The sequence below is a fragment of the Echeneis naucrates genome, chromosome 3, assembly GCF_900963305.1.
Source record: "Echeneis naucrates chromosome 3, fEcheNa1.1, whole genome shotgun sequence".
Classification (NCBI taxonomy): Eukaryota; Metazoa; Chordata; class Actinopteri; order Carangiformes; family Echeneidae; genus Echeneis; species Echeneis naucrates.
Genome location: NC_042513.1, coordinates 26,467,486 through 26,491,462, shown reverse-complemented (window position 1 = coordinate 26,491,462; position 23,977 = coordinate 26,467,486). Strand labels below are relative to the sequence as shown.

At 43.0% G+C, this 23,977-nt stretch overlaps 1 protein-coding gene across 1 annotated transcript; it reads left to right on the top strand.

Annotated features, from left to right (window-relative positions):
• The first annotated feature begins 322 nt into the window (after window positions 1-322).
• Window positions 323-23,640, top strand: LOC115040910 (synaptosomal-associated protein 25-A-like). The gene is made up of 8 exons (XM_029498041.1): window positions 323-431; window positions 8,930-9,036; window positions 9,858-9,899; window positions 14,327-14,375; window positions 18,089-18,206; window positions 21,094-21,213; window positions 21,681-21,825; window positions 22,363-23,640. The coding sequence occupies exons 2-8, from the start codon at window positions 8,965-8,967 to the stop codon at window positions 22,429-22,431; spliced, it is 615 nt and encodes a 204-aa protein (XP_029353901.1). The 5' UTR covers window positions 323-431; window positions 8,930-8,964; the 3' UTR covers window positions 22,432-23,640.
• The last annotated feature ends 337 nt before the right edge of the window (window positions 23,641-23,977 follow it).

The window sequence follows — 23,977 nt, the reverse complement described above, 5'->3', positions numbered from 1 at the left end:
CCTATTACAGTCAGACTGTTGGACCTATTGAGAGGATAGATGGTATTTAATGCATTTAAAATTATTCCCACTGATAATATTACAAACAGTCATTGTTGTTGTATTGTGTTGGTTCAGAGTGTTTGTGGATTCCCGAAGATGTGTGCTTCATGTTGAGCAGGTTTGTGTGTAGTTTTGTCTAAATTGTCTTTCATTGTCATTCATGTAGGTTCTACAGTTAAAATACACTCATAGTGTTTTATTTGCTGATCCGAGCGGCCTTTATTTTGTAAAAGCTTCACCGGAAGCGTGCAGCCTGTAAATGTGTCCGGCTTCACTTGAGCTCGGCGGGAGGCGGCGGATCAGCGGGGACAGTCCCGTTAACGGAGACAGAAGCCTCACTGAACAAACAGCAAAACACAGAAGAAGGAAAACAGGACGAACCTGACCAGGTGAGTTTGGCCGGAATGTTTGTTTATTCTGTTGGTTTGGCTTTACACACATGGCCGGAAGCTGAAGTTGTTATTATTATTATTATTATTATTATTATTTAGGTAAAATGGACATTTAAAGTTCAGATAAACATCGGCCCTTTTCTCCAGCAGTTGGACTGTTTGTGTGTTTGTTTGTGGGGAAAAGACAGAATGATTATAAATGTTAGGGTCTCATTGTTGAAAAGCTTTAACTTGTGTTTCCTCTGAACGCCGACACACAACCAGAGTGTGGGTCGTAAATGTGTGATTAAAGTAGCTGTTTGTAGTTCTGTGTGTGTGTTTGTGTGGTTCGGGTTTGGATTTGAGGCTTTTCGTTTTAAGTCGCGTTTGAAAAGCTCCCAGCATGAATCAGTTTCAGCACCGCGGACAGCTCCGGAGTTCTGACACACACAGTAGCACAACAACAACAACAACAACAACACACAAAACACACACAGCAGGCTTCAGCGAGCCACTTGAGTGTTTCATTTTCATAAATTACTTTGGTATTTCTATCGATCATTGTTTCTTCCTGCCTTACTGGGGAGTTCAGAGTTGTGTGTCTGTGTATCCAGTGTTGTGTTTTTGAACATTGTTGGTCAGTGAAACAGAAACACTGTTTTAGTGAACAGTCCTGCCTTCATACCTGTTTTAATGTCAGAGAGGACAAAGAGCTCAGGCCGGCTCCACTAAGCAGATCAGTGTGTGTGTGTGTGTCTGTGTGTAGTCTTTGTGTTTGGCAGCCAAGTGTTTGTAATCAGGAGCAAACAGATAGATATTTCAATTTGGACAGGAAGTGACCACACAGCGTTGATATCTGAGCCAAACAAAACACGACCATCGTTCATTTCTCGGCTTCCTCTGATGTGATCGGATTTTCATTTTGCTTCTCTTCTACTGAAACCTTTTAGTGAAGACACTCGGTGTGTTTGTGTCGTTTCCTGCGCTGCTGTGGAATTTGATAGATCTTCACGTCTGGTCTTATTGTGTCATGAACATTACCATAACCAACAAATTGTGTTATTTTTGTTGCACTAAATCACAATTAATGCAAAAAGATCTGAAAGGCTGCGATTATCTAAAGCACAGAGATTAAAACAAGCCGAAGAAAACCTGAGTCTTATAATTACACTTCATTAAAAGACAGCGAATGCCCCATTACCCCCTCAGCCTCCACCCCGGGGCAGCTGGTCTGATGGGAAAGGGGGGCAGACCTTTAAAAACTAAATGAAAGAACCTTGAATGGTTGACGGGTAACCAGAAGAATTCTTCTGAACAGATTTGTGCCTCCTTAAAACCTCCTCTTCAGTTAATTCTGTCTTTTCTGGGGGGGGGGGGGGGGGGTCTTTAACCACACGTTGTGTGTTTGAGTGAAATGTCTTGTGCGTCCTGCAGAGCAGTGTGATCCAGATATGAGTTCACTTTCACAGATTTCATCATGACGACTTTGATTCCTTCAGAAGTCTGAAGATGAAAAAGTGTGTTCGTTTTGAGTGACAACATCTTTGCACCAGCAGTTCTTTTAGGATTTCAAATATATAACACAACGAGTGACTCTGGACTTCACAACATTACAATTGTGAGTCTTATTTGTGTGTTTCTGTTGTTTCAGACTACTTCGGGTAACGTCAGTCCATCAAACCAAAACATTAACGGTCACGTTTTGTTTGCATCTCACATGTGCACGGTGCCATGTGAGCCACATGATGCACATTTGTTCTGGTATTATTTAGATCGGTGTGCGTCTGCCAGTGTTGTGTGTGTGTGTGTCTGTCGTCTCGTCAATGCAGAATGAGGAATCTCTCTGCCGACATGAATCCTGTATGTTCTCTGTATGGGCAGCTCACAGTGTGTGTTGTTGTGTATCAGACTGTGTGTGTGTGTGTGTGTAAATGAACAGCATGTTGACAGGTGTCCATTTGAATGTGTGCACGAGGCAAGAAATTGAAGAAGAAGTGGAGGAGAGGAAGGGGGTGGGTGGTTGGCAGAGAGTGTGAGCGTGTACATTTGTGCGTTTGTGTGCACTCTGGGCTTTGTGTGTGTTAGTGAGAGCGGACGTGAGAGACAGGCGGTGAATGGCAAAGTGAAAGGAAAGAAAAAACATGTAGGAAGGAGGGAAAGTAAAAGAGAGCGAGCGGAGCGTGTGTTACATAAGTGTTGTGAAGCATCTGTGTGTGTGTGTGTGTGTGTGTGTGTGTGTGTGTGTGTGTGTGTGGGCCTGCAGATTAATCCAGGGGGTTTTATCCTCAGTGAATGGGACAGTGGGGCTTTGCAGTGATTATCCCTGCAGGCCACAGATGATTGGTTTGAATCTGCTGTTCGTTCTTCTCCACCTTGTTTCTTCTCGGCTCTATTTGTCTCATTCTTCACTGATGTTGTGTAATTCTTCAAAAGAACACAACCTGTGAGATGTCTGCAGGCTGCAGACGCTGAATGTTTGATTTCATAGAGGTTTAGAGAGGCTGACAGTTTCAGGGTGTATTTTCTGGCCTCCTGAGGGACGAGTGGTTCTCACCACGTCTTTCCAGCCCTTCGTCCATTTCTCCCGTTAATCTGCCGTCTCAATCCGAGCCGGTCTGCTCCGTCAGTCTGTCCGTCCTCGTCTGGTTTACATAACGAGGAAAAATCAGAAATGCAGTCTGCTCATCCCAGACACAGGAAAACTCCTCCCTCCATTCTCTGTCGCAGCGGCGGTGTTTGACCGATCTGAACACTTTCACGCAGAGGTCATGACCCGGAAGGAGTGGCAGCAGCAGATTAACGGCAAAGTTTGACCACAAATGATCCTAAAAACAGCCGAAGGGTTGTTAAAGCTGTCGAAGATCTGAGGTGGCTGTTCGTTCCTTCAGTGATTTTCCACAGCACATTTCTCCCCGTGTGTCCCTCCTGTCTCTCCGTAGGGAATGCTTTAATTCACCGAGGCCATATGGTCACAGCAGGCGCTGCTGTGGGCACAAAACCAGATTTCTACCTTCTTCCATTCACATTCAGCTGCTGCGGGCGACCTGGACGGAAAGTCAGAAACAGAAAACAAACCTTTAAAGCCATTTTAAATGTTTTGTAGTTGGAACTTTGCGGCTGATTTAATTTACAGAGAATTCAGATGATAATATTATTTTAGTTTCTGGTTGTGAAGGTTGGAAAAACAAAAAGAACAAACTGATTGAATTTATTTTTAAATTTATTCTTCAGTCATGTTCAGAGGACTGTCGGCACTAAATTTAGTGTCGGTGCAGGTTTTTGTGTGAGACTGTTGAGATGAGATGATATTTAAGTTCCTACATTCGGGCTGTGTTAACAACAGCAGGCAGGAAGTTCACGTTGTGTGTGTGTGTGTGTGTGTGTGTGTGTGTGTGTGTGTGTGTGTGTGTGTGCACGCAGCTGCTGCCACATGCAGCATTACATTAGCAGTCAGCCTTAAAGTGGTGGGTGTGCTGTCTGAATAGTTTAGCCCTCAGGCTCCCAGCATGCTCTCTGGCCTCATCTCCACATATGAGTTTCCTGCTTATAGGTCAGTGTGGACGTACAGGAGGAGGAGGGTGGTGATGATGATGATGATGATGATGAAGACGCTGGTGGTTTCTGTGTGAGTCGCTGTGGGAAAAGCTGCACTAAAAGAAAATGACATCTCTTGCATTGGAATTTAATCTCCAGTGAATGGAGACATTAATGTAAAATGAAAAATATGATGGAATTCTGCAGCGTAACAGAAGAGTCGGTCTGGAGGTCCCCGGAGAACCTGGGACTGAAACTGTGAAGGACTCTGAAGGACTGGGGGGGTCCAGGTTCACAGGTGAGAGCAGCGACTTCTGTCGTGAGTGAACAGGAAGTGACTGGACTCTGGATTTGCCTTCAGGTGCAGTTCTGATGTGGACTGACTCATCAGCCATCGGTCTGCTTACTGTACGGAGGTACAGTGTGTTTCAACAGGAACGCAAAATCTGTGAGCAGCTTTGAGCTGCATTAGTTTCATTAAATCACAAAAAGATTGAAAGTAAACAATCTACTGTCACGGAGGACGTGATGTAAAAACCTCCTCATCACAAAGGTGAACACACAAACAGACACACACATTGCTATTGCATTAATAATGGTGACCCTGCTGTATCCTGTGAATAATGTAACATGGTTCTGCTTTAATGTGCTGAGGTGTCGGACCCAAACACACACACACACACACACACACACTCGTCTCATCCTTGAACCAGTTCATCAGTTTCTGTGTTCACAGGATGTGCGTGTTTCACAGTGTGTATTCAGTTTACTCCACTTTCAGAGTCAGAGATGAAGTCTGGAGGTTCAGACCGTTTTTAAGCAGGTTGAAGTTTGGAGAGATGAGTTCTCTTTGATTTGTTACCCAGGATTCATTTCTGCGGCGCCCAGTTCTACACAATCACACAGAAAACAGCAGAGAACAGTCGCACTCTTCCTGCCGTCTCTCTGTAACTTATCTGATGTCCCATTTATCTCAGCTGAGCGCTGCGTTTCATCGATGGTTTGTCTTCCTGGGCTGTTTGCTGATTCGGTGTCTCATCGACATCAAACATGAACAGATGATGTGTTTAGAGAATTAATTAGATTGTGGGGGTGTGTGGTTGGTCAGGATTTAACAGATTCCCCTCCAGACTTCGTACCTTCAGTCAGAGCTCAGTCTCTGGAGGATGACATGTTAACCAGCCAGTTGTGTTGTTCACAACAAACTGCTGCTGAAACGCTGAACAACCGGCAGCAGAGAGAACGTCTAAATTCAAGGCCGAAGACTGAGTTCCTGTTTACTTTAAATTGTTCTGTTTTTGGACTTTTGTATTGCAATGGCAATTGCAATGGGAAAATGTCCCTCCTTCTCCTCAGTAAACCTTTTCCAGATTAGTTTATGGTCTGTCTGAAATACAGCATATAAATGGGGGGGCATTATCCTGCACGGATAAGAATAATTTATCATTCATATTAAAATGTGTAAATAAAAAAAAGACAAAGTTAATTCTGGCCAAAAGGAGGAACGTTTCCAAAGTAAAGATTCAGACTGAAGCCTCTTACTCACAAACACGTGCTGCCTTTTCAGATGAGTGTTTTCCTTTTCTGTTCTTGGACAGGACTTCTCTTTGTTGCTTGAAATAGCGAAGTGGTTGTATTCTTCCAGGATTGTGTAAATCACGTCAGCCTGTGACGGTAATCCAGCCTCCCATGAGGTAGGATAGCTGTCGGCACGGCTCTGCATGAAGGGAAACGCTCTGACACGTGTGATTGGAGGCAAACTGAGCTTCTACAGAAACTCATTTAGATGTTTTAATCAGCAGAAGAAATTAAAATGTTGCGCTTCAGCGTTTTTATCTGCTTTGTTTGTGGTGTCCTGGCTCTTTCCCTCTCTCATCCTGTTTCCACGCGTCTCTTCATCAGCTTTTAGGATTAATTCTATTAATATTATGATCAATAATTCATCGATGCCCTTTTGATGTCTCCATTCTAGTCTCTGTTTGAACGTCGGCTGTTTGTGGAAATCAGACAGCTAATCCTTGAATTTGTCGCTCAGCTAACTTCAGGAAATCGTATCACAACACGTGCAGCAGGATTTGACCTGACTCCAGTTTTAAAGTGTTCACATACAAATGGAGTCACTCCTGTTTTTCATGGCCTTAATTTTTTATTTATTTCATTTAATTTAATGATTGCTCTCGCCTTCTCACTCCTGAACACACTGTGTACTCTCAGGACGGGGAGCCAAAACAAAGAAAGCAGGGAGAGGCGATGGTGTGTGTGTGTGTGTGTGTGTGTGTGTGTGTGTGTGTGTGTGTGTGTGTGTGTGTGTGTGTGTGTGTGTGTGGAGGGAAAACTGGAGGGTAAATCCTCTTTCCCTGCTGACTTTAATCTCTCGGCAGTCCAGGCCTCCCTGCGGCCGTCGATCAAGACGAGTGACAGCCAGCACAGCCACAGGTGGGGGAGGTGAGGTCTGTGTGTGTGTGTGTGTGTGTGTGTGTGTGTGTGTGCGCACATATGTATGAAACGTGTTCTAGAGGAAGTGGGACGGACACGGCTGGTTGGTGAAACCTGGTTTGTGGGAATTTTGGACAGAAAAGTGCGACTGTAAGAATGAATGTCTTTGTGACGGTTTAAATGCTGTTGTTTAAAGGAAACCATCGTTGTCTGCGTGCTGATTATGGAAGGAGGATAAGATGAGGTACCTGGAGCGGTGGCTGTTCAGTTAAAGTCAGTGTGTCCCCTGCAGTGGATTCTGAATTTATTTTTTATCACCTTTGCTCAGATCAGCGGTTTGATTCAGCGCACTCAGGCGCAGGAATACAACAGACAGAAAGGTGAAGTGCTGAAGATGTTAAATAATTCAAAGTGTTGGCATTAAGGCTGATATTTATGTATTGACTGACTTCCTCTCGTTGATCTGGATCACACAAAGAACCAGAACGATCACTTTAATGTTCACATGCTGAACTTATAATCTGTATTTCAAACATTTTCGGTCTCCAGAGGATGAGGCTTTTTGTCCTAGGTGACGCTGTCAGGTTGGACAGACTCTCAGTGAATCCTGAATACTCAGCCTTTCACCCAACACCTTCACCGGGCCAACATCGTCATCCTCTCCCATCCGTACCTGTAAAAAGATCAGATCTGTGTGCTGGGCAGCAGTCAAATCGTCGGGTTAAAGCCATCGATTAGAGGAGCTGTACTGTCTGTGTGGTTGAACAGGAAGCAGCTTCCACTGCAAAGAGAAAACCAATCGATGAGTGATCAATAAAAACTCCAGTTTACTGACTGTGTCTTTGTTAGAGTCAGTTTAGTTTCGTCTTAATAAGCAGACCATTTTACTGAGGGATTAGAATAAACACCCGAAGTTATTTATTTACAACCTAATTTTTCACTCAGTTCATACGTGTTTGCGTGTCGTCTTTTCACTTGTTGTGTTGCTGTTGTTGCTCCGGATTGCAGCATCGTGGAGAGACTAACTCAAATATAAAATGTCAAGATAAATATTTTAAAGTGCAAAGCAGACAAAAACACACACAGACATACACACAATTAGAGAGGCACTTTAAAAAGGCTTTTTTTTTTTTTTTTTACTCCCCCGTCCACCTCCATTTCTTTTCCCGGCACATATTGAATTATGAATTCTAACCTGCCTGACGGCTCCGCTGGGACGGAGGCAGAGACAGACAGATGGAAGGTTCAGCACAACGAGGAGAGGCCTTCTCAAACAACCATCTGGGACTCTGACCGACCTTCTTCCTGTTCACCTCCAACAGGAAGTGACTGATGAGACACCCCCAGAAAACTAACTACAGAAATCTGGAACGTCGGCACATCAGCACTGGAACCAAACATGAGCAGAACCTGCTCAGGAATCGGCCTCCTTTGGCGCTGGATTGTGTCCAAACGCTGATTGGTCCCTCCGTCCCATCGCAGCAGATCACATTACATAAAGCATTAATGATCCCCGAGCTGAAAGCTGCTGGTGGTTAAATTTGTATCAGCAACAGCACGCTGGAGGAACAACTCTCCAATGTGATTTGTTCAATAGAAAGATAGGAACATTTGAGATCTGATTGGTACCAGATCGAATTATTCAGACGGACAGTGGAGGTTGTGAGGGAAGGAAAGGAGGAAACGGAGAGACGGAGCTGGTTTTCCTTCGTCATCTTCATCACCACCAGCAGCACATATATTTTTCATGGACTGTGTGTGTGTGGCTTCATGAAAAACTGTCTGGCAGAATGTCGGAGGAGCAAAAATAGACCCCTGTCTCAGTCCTGATAGTTCTCCTCCCTCCAACTCATCCATCTCAATTTACTGTGGGTCCTTGAGGAGGAAATTCAGGGTCAGCGACGTTTCTTTGACTGTTGTGTTTGTTTGTGTGTGTGAGTGTGGCCCTATAAACAAAATCAGACTGCAATGTGTCTTCTAAATGAAATGCAGCTTTGTCTCTCTCTGTCTTCAAGACTCATGTTGCTCTTTCTCATCCGATCTCCTGCACTGATTTTACAGATTTCATATGTTTTTACTGCATGAAGCTTTCTGGAAAAATGAGTAAAGGTAATGTAAATTAACTTAGCTCAGACTGGTGGACTGAAGGACACTCCTTCAACCCTCAGATCAATCAGTGACAGATGGGCCCAGACGAAGCCGTGAATCTTAAAGATAACTTTGAATTTTCATTTGTTTGAGAACTTCATCTGACTGGACCGCGACAGTTCAGGGTGTGTAATTAGACTGGTGTGAATCAATGTGGTGTTTTTGACAGATCAGGAAACTCCACTGAACTCGTCAAACTGCACTTTCTGAATCGTAGTTTCGGGGTCAGGCCTGCAGCCGAAGCAGCATGAGCGGTCGGCCCTGTTAGACTTTTCTGTCCCATCTGAAGCTGCACAGCTTCAACAAAACTTCAGCTGATGCTCTGGTCCAAAGTGCTTCAGTTTTACTTGTAGTGTCCTTGATGCACTAACATGCTTCTTCTTCTCCTCCTCCTCTAGTCTTTCCTGTTTGAGGTCAAAGTTCATCAGTCATCATGGCAGACGAAGCGGACATGCGCAACGAGCTGGCTGACCTGCAGACGCGTGCAGACCAGATAGCAGATGAGGTACGACATTAGACATATTCATGCTCGCTGATGTTTTCTGATCCAGGTTAGAAAATTAAGGAAAATATTTTTGTTTGTTGGCTTTCAATCATTCAGTCCAGTTCCTGTTGAAGGAATGAATAAATAAAAATTAAATGGGAGACGGGAGCAAACAGAAAAGTATAAAAACTTTTCTACATCCATGATGTAACCGTTAAGCTCTGACATTTTAAAATGACCTGCTCTCTTCAACAAAAATGTATTTCCGAAGCCCTCAGGCTAACAGACGCAGCGGCTTTAGAGTGACCCCCCCTTGTTTTAGTCATTTGTTCTCCAAGTCTATTTCATTATAACTGAGCTTTTTTGGGGAAGAGGGAGAACTTTTTTTTAATGAGTGAGCGGCGCTCAGAAAGAGCAGATAATTCTGCACAGCAGAATAATAGAGGAGCTCAAATGGCCTCATTAAACTTTCATGAGCAGATAATACAAGGCCAAGAGGCTCCACAGATGTGATGGAAGGAATAAGGAAGGCAGAGATTGATGGATGGAGATGAGATTACCAAAAGGGGGGACTAAGGATTAGGAATGAAGGAGTGTTTGATTTAAGAAGGGTCCTGCAGAGGTTAGAAAATTAGCCCACAGAGGAGGCAGAAATGTGATGATTAATCCTGGAGTCAGCGGAGAACTTGTCTGTCTATGTCTAAATATAAAACACAGCACAGCCACAGTCTCCCTGAAGGCTTTAATAATCCACCTGAACACACAGACATCTTTGTGATGATGTGTGATCAGACACAGGTGGAGCCGTCCTCTCACCTAATTATCTCTCTCTCTCTCTGTAGTCACTGGAGAGCACTCGGCGTATGCTGGCTCTGGTGGAGGAGGTGAGTCAGTGCAAACACACACATCACATTAGCGGGCTCGACAACAAGGGAATAGGCAGCAAGCACCGCTACACAAACAATGATTTGTCTTGGAAACAGGAGAGCAGCTTGGACTGTAGCTGCCTGTGGACCTCAGAGGGGCTGTACAGCAACACATTTTCACATTTTAATGATTCTTCTCGGACGTGGGAGACCTTAATTTGTGTTTGTGTCTTTGTTTGTTGACATCTACCTTCACCTTCTGTGGTGAAAATGCCTTTTCTCCCTGCATGTTTAAAAAGCTTCTTTTTTTTTTTAACTTCTACCTGGTATCTGCAGGAAATTTAATGTCCATCGACCATAAATAACGTTGAGATAGTTTCAATCAAAACTCTCATTCATTCATCCATCTTCTTCATCGTATGTGTCTCCGGGTCACGAAGCTCACATCGGACAGAGACCAACAACCTCTCAGATCTACGGACAGTTTAGAGTCACCAATGAACCCAAACAGGATGTCTTTGGAGGCCCCAGGCCAGGAACTGAACCCAGGACCTCCTTTTTGTGAGGAAACAGTGCTGCCCATCAAATATCTATTTGGGGGGGTGAAGGGAAGAAATCTGCTCTCCTTAGAAATTTCCCCAAACCTCAAGTATTAAAAATGAAATGATTCATTGCTCAGTGATGTGGTTCAGTTTTAGAAGACATTTAGTCCGAAAAGCTCCACTGAACCTGAACGTGCTTTTTCTCAGTGAAAATGAGGTGATGCAGCAAACTTGGCTGCTCAGAGCGAAGTTTGGCGGACAGCCTGGTCTCCATTCTGGGTCCGTCCAACCGGCTTTCAAAAGTTCTGTCTGGAGAAGAAGACCTGCAGACTTAATAACAACAATGTTTGAGATCACACATTGTGTCTGTCTGATTGGAAAAGCATAAAGTTACAGCTACATCCGCTAAAGGCTAAAGGCTGACCCGCTCAGGAAACAAGCCGTCACGCTGGCAGTGGCTGATCATGTGACCTTTGCAGATAATGCCAGGAGAATGTCGCTTGTTCGTTTGGAGAGCTTTGAAAATATCCAGCAGTTTGTTAGAGTGTGCAACTCCTCCATGTTGTTGTGTTGGACGGAAAGACGCAGAGACAAACAGCCACCGCTGCAGGTTTATCTCCTCTGCATGATCTTTATCCATCTCACTCAGCATCTCTCCAGAGAACTGAGCTGAGTATAGACCTCAAATAAGCAATAAAACAACATGAATTATGAATGAGACTCTGCGAGCTTCTCCTTAAAACACAGCAGATACGGGAGAACCGTTTTTATCATCCTGCACAGAATCTATTCAGATCGCGGCCTTCGCTCACCGTAAGCACGTCTTTAAAGTCCGTGACCTCGGTGTTAAAAGAGCTTATAGTGAGGCTTCCTCTAATAGAACAAGCGGAGAGCAGTCAGACCACACCGATAGATCAGCCCAACACCGTTCTGTCTCCTGCTAAAAAGAAATTAAAGGAATAAAGGACAGCGAAGGCGTTTAATCTTAGCTGTCTGTGAAGCTTGATGAATGACTTCAGGATTTATTTTTATCCTTTATGACCCAAACTGGTCGACAAGGTGCCACAAACAGCTGCTGTTCTGTTCAGACTGCTGCCTCCGTCGGTCAGTGTGTTTGTGTAACTGTGCTGGAGGATCTAATCACATTTCTTTACTGAAAGGACAACACGATAATTTCAGGTGTATCATGACGGGATTCTCATTAAAGAGTGACACACTGAGTAGATTTCTCATTTTACAAATCAAATGAATACGATTAAGACAAAAACAAAGTCTCCTCACATGTACAGTCCAGATGTGACGGTAATAACGGCTGTATTAAAGCCATAAAACAGCAGAGGACATTTTCTCCTTGACTGTTTTAATATGCTAATATTTAATTCATTCATTCACTGGGACCAGAGCAGGACGTGACCTTTATTTTGGAAGCTAGCAGGAAACGTCCAACTGGATCTGCATCAGGTGACTTCTGAGGCGTCAAACGTCTGCACTTTATTCTGAGACTGGTCACTTTTTACTGTAAATATGAAGCTAGCTCAACTTAGCTTAGCTTAGCACAAAGACTGGAACCTGGGCCAAACTGGTCAAACCAACTAAATGTCAAATTGTTATCCTTCAAAATAATTCAAAATATAAATGTACCCTGTAATTTGGAGCTTATGGACCTAAATCCTCACCCTCACCCTCAGAAAATATAATAATAGGAAGAAGAAGAAACAATGTTGGTCCAGTCCTGCGTGGAGAGTCTGTACTTCGGTGGAAGAGGAGTAAAGAGCAGTACATTTCATATTTTCCTCTGAAATGGGTTTTATTGAGGCGGAGGCAGAAAATGAGAAGCACCAAATGACAGCGAGAGAGAGAGATGGAGATTAAAAAGTGAAGGACCAGTGTCTCCGAGGACTCAGTGATCCACATCAGGCCTGAGGACGATGCTTCAGATAATTTAAGGTTTACGATCAGAGAGATTAAATACATTTGTTCCAAATTGTGAAATACTTTAAAGTAACGGCCGGAGACAGGAGGACACATCGAGTCTGGATCTGTCCAGAGACAGCAAAGTCCATCATTTTGTTCTTGCACAAATGGAAGAGGTCTGTTCATCTTACTGTCTTCAGATGCAGACAGGCTGGACGTCTGTCCTCCTCCACAGTCTCAGCTGACTGCACTCATGTAAATTAAAACTCCACCTGTCACTGTATCAGATCCCATCGGGCTGGTTGACTGGCAGAGTTCGAACAGATTCCAGGACACGTTAAAGTGGAAATATCTCTAAAATAAATTCAATTCCAGGATACCGAGGGCCGGACCTTAATGTGGCCAGACCTCTTTCTCTCTTTCCTCGCTTTGCTCATTTCTATTTCTGAGATTATTCTCTTTAGTGTTTATATCTGCTGGACAAACGGACAACAGACACCACCGTCAGTCTTTTAGCCTTTAATTCACCAAAACGTTTGAAGGTAACAGAGAAAATTACATCAGTCAACTTATGTGCTTAAAATTCCCCCAAAAACCAAAAAGGCTTCTCTTTTTTTAGCTGAACATTAAAGTGTTCAAATATTCAGCAGGCTCATTTTCTGCCCAAAACATCGTCAGTGTGTGTGAAAAAGACCTGATTGTGTGTGTGTGTGTGTGTTTAACCAGCCGTGTAGAAACGAATGATGTCACCACCGTGCCAGTTGGCGCGCCCAGACATCCCGTCCCGTGTCGTCCTGAAGCTCGACAGCCATCGCATGTCTGTGATTTCCCATGATTCCTGGATTTAAGCCCATCTAAACGTAAACATTAGCTCTGCTGATGGTTACGTAATTTTCCTTCCTTCCTTCCTGATCGGACAAACAAAACCTGTTTTCTCCTTCGGATCCATCACAGTTAGTTTGGTACTCAGTCTGTCTCCGGTCTGAGCAGCCTTTGGACTTTAATGTGTGTTGGTGGAGGCCTGGGGGCTCGTGGAGCGCACAAAGCTGTTGTTTTGTTGTGTACATGGTGGTTAATGTGGTTAATGTGCGCTCACTGAAGTGTGATATTATGTGATGAAGCTCATGTATGAGTCTTTGTGTGTGTATGTGCCAAATCAAAACGTTTCATCACTGGAGCTTTGTCATCAAAGATCCGGTACCAGCTCAGGCCATTTGGTGTTTGTCCTGAACCATTTTATTTTCTATTTTTTGTTTCTTTAGGAAGCTTATCTCCTTTTTTTCTTCGCTTGGTTGTTGAAGAGCGGGATTTAAATTTGTTCTGTATGCAACTGTGTCTCTGAAAATTTCAATCCAAAACGGCGGCAGCAAATAGGATTTATAGGAAAAATAATCAGGTAACATTGACACGATATTAACAGTGAAGATTAGTTGCTTATTTTTGTGGTCTCCTCACATTTCATATAAAACATAATAATATTTGTTTCACTCAGTGTGAGAATTTAAAGCTGCTAATGTGAACGTTCGGTTGCGTTCGTCTTTGCTGAAAACATAAATAATGTTTCTGTGATCAGATTCTTTGGAGAAGTACTTTCTTGTGCTTGAATTTCATTTTCATCATTCTTGCATCATGTCAAGAATGAATCAATGAAATCCTCTTTTTATTTTCCCCCTGGCAAGTTTGTTTTGTTGTTTTATCTGTTTTTTTGTGTGGGAGAAAAAGCTAAAAATGAGTCAAATTCACAGATCCAACAGTTTTATACAGTTTTCAAAGATCAGAAAATCTCCTGCTGTGATCTCTCCACATGTTGATGAGTCTTGAACAACACAATTTTACTTAAAAAAAAAAAAAAAAAAAGTAGGAGTTTATCCAAAGTTTTAAAGCACGTTGAGTTTTGTCGAACTGTTGTGAGTCCGGATGTTTTTGCTCCGTCCAGCACTGTCGACCTTCACTGATCTTTCATTTCTTCGTTCTCTTCTTGTCTGTCAGAGTAAAGATGCCGGCATCAGGACTCTGGTCATGTTGGATGAGCAGGGCGGTAAGTTCAGTCTCTCTAACTCTGGTCTCGCTGCTACTTTACGCTTTAATACGGGAGAGTCGGCATCAGCAGCACATCCAGTATAAGACTGTAGAGTCCGAGTCCAATTCGTAGCACCGGGAAGAAACGACCCTTGAGTTTCCTTCAAAATGAGCCTCAGCTCAGTCTGAACTGATGTGGCCTACATGATTACACTGGATGTGACTGTTCAGCTTCTGCTTTGCCTCCTTATTTATTCCACTTATTCATTCATCAGACAAACGTAAATGATCTTAATCTCATTTATTAGATGACATTTTAGCTGTTTGTTAAACTGTAGATCAAGGAAATACACAAAAATATCCAACCCTAACCTGAAAATCCGTTTTCCAGGATGCCTGACTGAGAGATCAGAGGTCAGCCGGTAATCGATGTATTTTCCCTTTAACCTTTCTGTGAGGTCAAATAGTTATTTCATTGACTGGTAACAAATATTTTCAGAATGTTTTCTGTATATTCTACCACCAGTTCTGCTGTCAGTGACTCAATCTGCCGCCGAGACAGAAAAGTCAAGTCAGACACAGAAAAAAATGATTTAATGAAAGAGAATTTAATAATGTCGCCTCATTTTTAGGTTTAAACTTCATGTGCAGCAGCAGATGAGAAGTGAAAAAGCTTATTTCCACCATTTTTTATAAAAGGATACACACATCAGGCACAGGTGGAGACTTTACAGACCTGACAGTTCGTCATCAATAAAGTTAGTTTTTAAATTACATTTCTCAAAGGAGTACCAAATAAAACCTAATCATTACAAAACATTATGTTGATAACAATAAACTAAACAAGCACGATGTGGGTCAAGTTTGCAAAGCAGAATATTTTTCTGTTTAGATGGAAAAAATAAATATGTGATGTACATATTTCTCTGTTTTTGCAGATCCAAACAAAACAGCATCACGCCTACATTTACAAAATGTTAGCAGTTAGGTTTGTGTATGCATCACTGACTTCGTGAGTTTTAATGACCCAGTTTGGTGAATCCATAGTTTGAATGAAAGATTTCTTTGATGCATAAACATAAAAGTAATGACTCAGAGCAGCTTCTGCAGCTGAATACTGATGTGGAGTGAAATATGTTTGGATTTGGAAGAGTTTAAATTTTTATGTTTTTTTTTCTTTTTGTTAGAGTTTGAATCTTTTCATATTTTTGACACGGAGGGAGATAAAAAGCTGCTGAGCCAGTTGGACGCCAGCGTTTTAAAGTCCAGTTTTATTCTGTAAATCTCGGTTTGAGCGTGGAAAGGTCACCGGCTCGATCAGACTTTACTCGGTTTATTCCCACTTTAACGTGGCTGGTGTTTTGTGGGTACAGTGATTGTGTGCAGTGGAGTGTGGAGGATGTTGTATGTGTGGGTTACCAAAGGCCCGGGCTTCGTTTCATGCGTGAAGGAGCAGTCTAATTGGTCTGTCAGAGGAACAGATAGCCTGTTTCCTCCTCCTCGCTGTTGTCCGTCCCGTCTCTTCCCCGGAGTAACGCCGAGCTCCCTTCTGTTATCGCAGGACACCAATCAATTCGCAGGTTTAAATTACCTCGGCCTCTCAGCCAACGTCCTCCAGACCTGACCCCCATCCATCTACAGCTCTTACCCTTCTGCTCCTTCTGCTCTTCTTTCTGCTCCCACTGGTTTTTCTCTTCTGACCTCCACTTTCCTCCTCTCCGGTTCATTTCAGCCGTGGTCCAACGATGAAGCTCTTAATTATCTTCATTCTGTCCTTCTTGTGCTCACTGAAGTCTCCACCTGATATATTCTCACTGTTATTTACATCAAGAGGCCCCTCGTGATCTTTCCGTGTCAGCAATAATCAATAAAGTTTTGTTGAGCTGTGAACAGGAGGGGAGTTTTCCTTTACACACACGCACAGGAAGGATTTTCATGACTCGCTGCGACGCACAGTGTTGTTGTGTTACATCACTCAGTCAGTGCTGACGGATGGCGTCTAAATGTCAGTGACATTTCAGCTCAGAGCACAAAACGTGTGTTTGATTGGAACGAAGCTGCTGCAGGTTGCAGATGTTTTTTACGGAGAGGGATTGATTGACTTATTTTTTTTAACATAAAGTAGAATTACAAACTCTTTTTCCTCTTTTTCTAATTTGGATTAGAACACCACAGCTGGTCCCAAAGACCTGCCTCTCTTTGTCTTTTCTATCAGTAAATCCACTTTTTCCCATCTACAGGTGAAGCTACGTCCTACAGGAACGCACACTTTAATTAAAGCTGTCAGGACACGTGAAGACTGAGAGCCGGCTGGGATTCTAACGTTTGAATTCATTTTACGACCTGAAGTCAGCACACGCTTTATCTCATTTCTCCACATAGGTTTTAAATTGCCTATATAATTACACCCGTGATATTTGGATTTAAAATGGGAATCAAGCAGCAGCTGCAGCTCATACAGTCGACGCAGAGTGAAAAATGAATATTGCTGTAGAGCACATCAGGATCATCTTCTTCATACTCTGCTTCACTTTAATTAGCATCTATATTTTCAAAGAGAACAAAGTATGAATGGTAAGATTATCAGAATTATTACTCGTGTAATCCAGCGTAGTGTGGCTGCTTCAGTTTCAGGTGTCGCCAGTAACACCTGGAAAGCGCTCAGTGATTTGGTTGGCTCACTGTCCAATGGGGGGAGGCCCTCAGGCAAAGGGGAGGAGCTAAACACTTTCTTTCTCTTTCTCCTTCTGCTCGTCTGTATGACGTTTGTAGAAATATCAGACTGATCATGCAGTTTTCCAGCTTGGTGGTGGTACGTTCACTGACCGTCTCAATCTTTAACTTATTGTTCCCGGTTTTATCAGCAAATTTCACCTAAAGTATCCGAAGATCAGTAAAAAAGGGCAGAAGTCCAACTCTCATATAAAGATTATTGACGCACACATCTGATTTTACTGCTGCAGCTGGTGGAGCTAAAGCTAATTTTAAGAAGACATCGATGAATTGTATTTTACATTCTTATTTTATCTGATCTCCTTTTTACTATTATTTTATTCTATGGGACAGTTGAGAAAAGTTAACAAAGAGTCCAACCAGCCAAAAGGCAAACCAAGGACTCAGCTACTCAGAACATTTGGTTCATTTCATTTGGACTTTTGTCACACGGTACTCAACCATGGTGACTGTCTTCAGGTCCATTTACGGTCACCTCCAGATGTCCACGGACGGAGGGTGACGTGACCTTGAATCAGAGCCCGTTTATAGCATTGTGCCTTGTTGACCACCAGAGTAAAGAAAGGTGGCTTCATGAGTCCGACTGACGCCTCCCATCACATTCATTTCACCCGTTCACTGATTAGCTGCTCGTTCGCTGGTTTGTCTTTTGACGCTTTGGCCAAGCAGCTCTAGATTTCCCTCACACTACAGAGAATTCAGCTTCAGCCGCTCAGGTGAAACACTAACCCAGAAAAGACAGAAATATCTCCCTCTGGATGAGGTAGGAAACGAAAACAGTTTGGAAAAATTACACAAAGATTTAAAGTTAGATGAAGGGATGAAGGGAACGTGTTGCCAGAAATCCTCGAGGTAATCTTGATGCTTGTTGCCTTCTTTGCCTTCTGCATCTAGTCGAAACATTTCGCCTCTCGCACTGTAGCACCTAGAGCGCCAACCCTCAAAAAAACACAACCAGTCGACCTTATTTCACTGCTCTCATGCCTTTGTCCTTACCAGAACAACTTGATCGTGTGGAGGAGGGCATGAACAAGGTGAACGCAGACCTGAAGGAGGCCGAGAAAGATTTAAAAGATTTAGGACAATGCTGTGGTCTGATATGCCCATGTATTAAAAAGTAGGTACCGGCCGGGGGCCTCGCTCTCTGCCTGTCCAGTCCTGGTGGTGGTGGTGGTGATGTCTGATGTCTCTCTTGTCACAGTCACTGTCTTTTTTTGTCTTCTCTCCTTTGTTTCCCCTCTCTACCTCCTACCCGTCCTTCCTTCCTTCCTTCCTTCCTTCCCCTCCACCCGTGACTTCTTCTTCCTCTCTTCTCTTCTCATGTGCTTTCGTTCTTTTGCTGGGAAAAATGACAATGTGTTGGTAATCAGAACAACTGGAACGCATCGAGGAGGGGATGGACCAAATCAATAAGGACATGAAGGATGCAGAAAAGAATTTGAACAATCTAGGACAGTTCTGTGGTCTATGTTCATGTCCCTGTAACAAGTAGGTGCTGCCTGTGTCGCCTGACTGCATGTGTTTCACTCACCGCCTACCTGCCTCTCTATCCGTCCGCCTGCTTCTGGTGTGTAGAGCACGGTGACCTGTGGTGTGAGCAGTCAGGCCCAAAGCCACAGCAACACACACTCTGAGCTCTCAGGCACCAGCACTGCATGCACGTGTGGGTGTTTCTGCTGCCGAGGTTGAGACTGGACTGAGTGAAGCATGAACAACACACACGTGCACAACAGCTCCGATGCCACTTTTGTTTTGCTCTCCAGCCTCCTGGGCTGTTGTCTGCAAAAGCCCTTCATTCCACATTGGATGAGAGATTCTCCTCCTGCAGGTAGCAGCATCAGCACGAACCCCCCCCACCCCCCTACAAGCCCCCGCCCTGACGCCCCGCAGCACGACGCATCAGGCCGTGAAGCAAAGAATAAACTAAGCAGCTGCTGTCTCGTGGCCATTTTAATGTTGGGATTTCTCATATTTAACATGAATAACTACTGACACGGGTCCTTTGAGATTCAAAGACAGAAAGACAATCCAAAACACTTTCAGGATTTATTTCACACTATATCTTTAAAGTCCATTACACAACTGATTCCTGCAGCCAAATAATCTGATGGGCCACTTTATTTTTGTGTTTAATTGATTTCACCCTCATGTCTGTAGGGCCAATATCAAAGTCCAAACTTAACGTCCCCCCTCCGACATCACCTCAGCAGCTCATGAAGGAATTCAGTTTTGTGTTCTGTAACACGGCTGTTGTGGTGCATTTCTCTTTTTTCTTTTTTTTTTGTAGTTTGTAATCATCTAAGGCTGAATGCAGCTGAGGATGTTTTATTTGGGCTGGCGCTGCAGAAACCTTTTAAGAAAACACATCCTGCAAAGATCCATCTTTAAAGAATGAGCGCTTCTAAAACACCTAAATGAATCTTAACCCCCCCCCCACCCCCCAACCATCCTCCATTAGGATTCTCCCACATAATAAAATAGCACACCATGTTACTGTTAAACATCTTAGATGATATATTCGTGTAAAGATTTGCCAAACCCCTGGGTGATCAGCTTTCTGCCCACCCCCCAGCAGCCAAACTATGGCCACTGAGTCATGTCTGAGCCAAATAATAATATTAATAATAATGGGACCAACACCTCTACTGTATACAGTTGTCTCTTTCAGAGCTATAGAAAACACAAGTGACTGACAAACCAAGACTGGAAATGGCTGTTCACTTTTTTTAAGTTGGGTATCAGCATAAAAAGTGTTTTTTGTTTACTTAAACAGAACTTTAAAAAGGCTTTCTTTTCTGTGGAATGGTAATTTTTAGTTCCTTTGTTTGCCTTCACTCTGTGTTACCTCCTTTTTTATGAACGATCAGACCAAACGGGGCTGAACAGGATTTTAACACAAATCAGCTTTATCTAGACCTTTTTGTTTTCTGTATGAAGGTATGTTTTGGCTCCACCTGATTTGGGTTCAGATCTTGTCTATTCTATAGCTCTTTGGTCCTCCCCACCATGAACCACTTGTTATGTAATCCTGCGGTTGCTGTCACGTGTTGCATCTGATTTAGACTCTTTACGTGGCAGCCCTGGGTCAAATAGCACGATAAAAATAATTCTTGCTTGTTGTTATCAACTGTCTGGGACACCTTATTGGATGTGATTTACCACTGCAGGACAGCACAGAATCAACTTTTAAAAATGTTGACGTCGTGTTGTCCACGGTGGTGACTTCCACCCGTAAGCTGCTCCGAGCACAATAAGACAAACGCTAAGAATTACATTTGACTATTTGACTGTATACAGTGTGTCCTCCGACGGATCTGTCCATCCAGATGAAATGAAGGGCTCATCACAACCTGTGTTTTCTAGTCCGGCATGCAAAATGTTACTTGGTTGTTTTTCCACAGTGGGTCTAACAGTTTGGTTTCTTTTAATAGATACTGCATGTGTCCGATCCTTTTCCTCTCTACATGTTTTCTCTTCCCGTGTCGACTATTTGTCGTTTTTGTTTTTTTCTTGCATGTTAATGTGTGCGTTTGTGTGTTCTCCTTCTGGAGTCTGGTGTCTTGTGTTCTGTGTTTGTGCTCGTGTGTATTTGCTTGTGGGAGAGTGTTTTTAAGTCTTAATTACTTTCTAACACAAGCAACATGCAAACTTATCACGCTCAGATTCAATTGATCTGCATGTTAGATCAATTATTTCCTAACACACCTCAAAGTGCATGTTTGTGCCTTTTACCACGCAGTGTCATGTTGCTTTTAGTAGCTAAAACCATCCGATCCAAAGCTTTCTGAACACACATGAATGTATATGTTTTTGTAGTAAATCATTGGAAAACATGCACATATACACTCACACACACACACACACACACACAACTAATCATTGTTAAATTCATTAACAACTGAACAAGCGCTCACACATACTGTATCTCTTAATGTACACACACACACACACAAATACACAGAACAACAGCCCCACAGGCCCTGACTGAAATGTGTGTGTGGTAGGATTAAGGGCGGGGGCCAGGCCTGGGGAGGGAACCAGGACGGAGTGGTGAACAGCCAGCCGGGGGCTCGAGTGATGGATGAGCGTGAACAGATGGCCATCAGTGGGGGCTTCATCCGCAGGTAAGTGTATGTAAATGTGTTAGTGTGTGTCGTGATGTTTACATCCACCTTAATAGAATGTTGCATGACGACAGAGCTCCTGCTTTGACTTTCTGTATTATTACACCTTCCACCGGCAGGGATGAACAAATGTACACAACCTATAGAAGTATAAAAAGCAATTACACGTGTTTGCATGAGCGCTTCATTTGATAATCTCTGTTTCTACTGCAGAGTCACTGTGTGAAAACGATGATGTATGATTCGTCTTTTGGATTTTAGTGGATTTGACTTACAGGGTTTCTCCCTCCTCTCTCATCACACAACCTGTGACAACCTGTGTTAGATGGATCAGGCCATGTAGCAGCCAGAATGACATCAGTAAAACACAAGTTTCACTGATGCTCAGAAATGAATTTCAAACACTTTTACTCAGCAGTATTTCCAAATCTTTGGGCAGTAACCAGTCCTGCCTCCTCACCCTGCAGGGTAACAGACGACGCCCGGGAGAATGAGATGGATGAGAATCTGGAACAGGTGGGCGGCATCATCGGCAATCTGCGTCACATGGCCCTGGACATGGGCCAGGAGATCGACACCCAGAACCGCCAGATCGACAGGATCATGGAGAAGGTGCAGTGTATAAGATCAGGGATTCATTGGTCAGTGTTGGTATGACAAAGGAAAGTTTCATCCAAAGTTGGACAAAGACAGTGTTACAACATTTCATATGCAGATGTGTACTGTTTGTTTGTGTTTGTATTTTAGAAACTCGACAATTAGGAAGCTGCAAAGTGCACAAGTTATTCAAGTCTGTGTAAAGGCCTCATCATATTAAGTTTGAGTTGTTAGACTGTATTCTGAGAACTGTGGGTAAAGTAAGTAAATAGGAAAAGGGAAAAAGTGTAGCTAATATCCAGCACAGAGTGGCGTGTAGCTGATGTTTGGCTGCAGTTACGGGCTGAGCATTAGGCAGCGGATGCAGCTGTGCTGACTTTGAGCAGATTAGGCCTGGGTTTGACACACTAATGGACAAAATCTGATTCACAAGTGAAAATAGAAAAAAATGTGTGTGAAACATCCTAAATTCATGACTTCAGTTTACTTTTCTTTACTGTCACTTCTGCCCACCGCTTTGCACCACAGCTGGTCTTTCTTCTTCCTTTTCAGGCTGATTCCAACAAGACCAGGATTGACGAGGCCAACCAGCGTGCAACAAAGATGTTGGGAAGTGGCTAAACTGAGAAAAAGTGCTCTCATCCCCATTGAACCCCAGACACCCTTAAAAAGAAAAAACAACACCAACCCAGCCCCCCACAAACACCGATGGCGCCCGTTTCCTTGGCTCAACAGCAGGCGCTGCGATATCATGCTTTTATTGTGATACTTGTAGAAGTTTGCACACATGCACATATCATACATCCCTCTGCCCCCCCAACAGTCCCGCCCATCCATTCCCTCTGTCCTTTCCCTCCCCCTTTTTTGTCAGTGTTCTGTGTCGTCGCTCTTTTTGATTTTGTTAAATACACAATAGTTCTGCAACACAACATCCACTCAAAATGTCTCCACACTGTACAGAGTGATTCTTAAACAGCTGCGTTGATTCGGATCTACTGTCCTGTTTTCTTCATCACCCTTTTTTTAACGTCAGTGTGTAATATAAACTGTATGCACACACCATGTTCCATGATGCCCCCCCCCCCCATCCCAGTCCCATCCATCCATCCTCAGTGTCAGTATTCATGTGTTGTCCATAAAGATGTTGTGATGGTACATGATATGGCAGATATTTTTCATTAATATAGTGAACATGCGACGCACGCAGCTTTAATCAAGGTCGTTGTTTAAAAACACTGAATTTAATGTCAACCATGCAAACGTAGCGTAATATTTCTAAGTATTTGAGCCATTTGGAAATTATGAACTTTTTGGTCATGACTGTTAGTGCACCTGCTATTTTACAAACTCTGATAGCGCAGAATTAAATCCATTGATGCCATAGATTATATCATGTGCATCTTTTCCTCAGGGAGCTAAATCTAACCATTCAAAAGCAAGGGTTGAATTTTTAATCGAGATGTTGTAAATCATAAAAACCAACACTTCATATTCGTGACGTGAGGTTTGGTGTCTGTGGGAAACAGACAAGTAATGAGCATCAATCCTAACACCTAAAGTTGTGATTGATAATGAAGAGAGGTGGTGCTTTGCCTTGAGGCCAGACTGCTTTGCCCATAATTCAGCCCTAACAATATCAAGTAGTGCATTCAGTGTGTTATGCATGTTTAGCCACAGCTAGAAGACACCGAATAATCGATTTATCCAGGCAAAAATATCCTTACATGGCAATTGCATGCTACAGAGAAGAGGCCCATACTTATCTGCAATAGTGCCACTCTTTTTGTTTCATGTCTCTTTACCTTTCCAGACTGTGACCATCACTGTAACATAATACCTTTGAAAATGCCAATAAAAACATCATAAACATAGAAGAAAACTGAACTTCTTTTGTATTTTCCTTCATAGTCAATGTAGTGTGTCAGCAGGGCTGTTTTCTTTTGAAGGGGAAGCTACTTTGCTACCAATTTTACAAGCTTTGAATTAAACAAAACAAAACACAAACCTATAAGAAAGTGAGCTTTAGTTTTGTATTCATTAACTGCATTAGTATAGAGACAATACAGAAGAAATGGTAAAATAACAATCATGGAACTTTTATTTTATGGTCCAAATGGTTTGAAGTTGGATCAACTGCCTACAAGTTATTGCAACATGTAGTTAAACT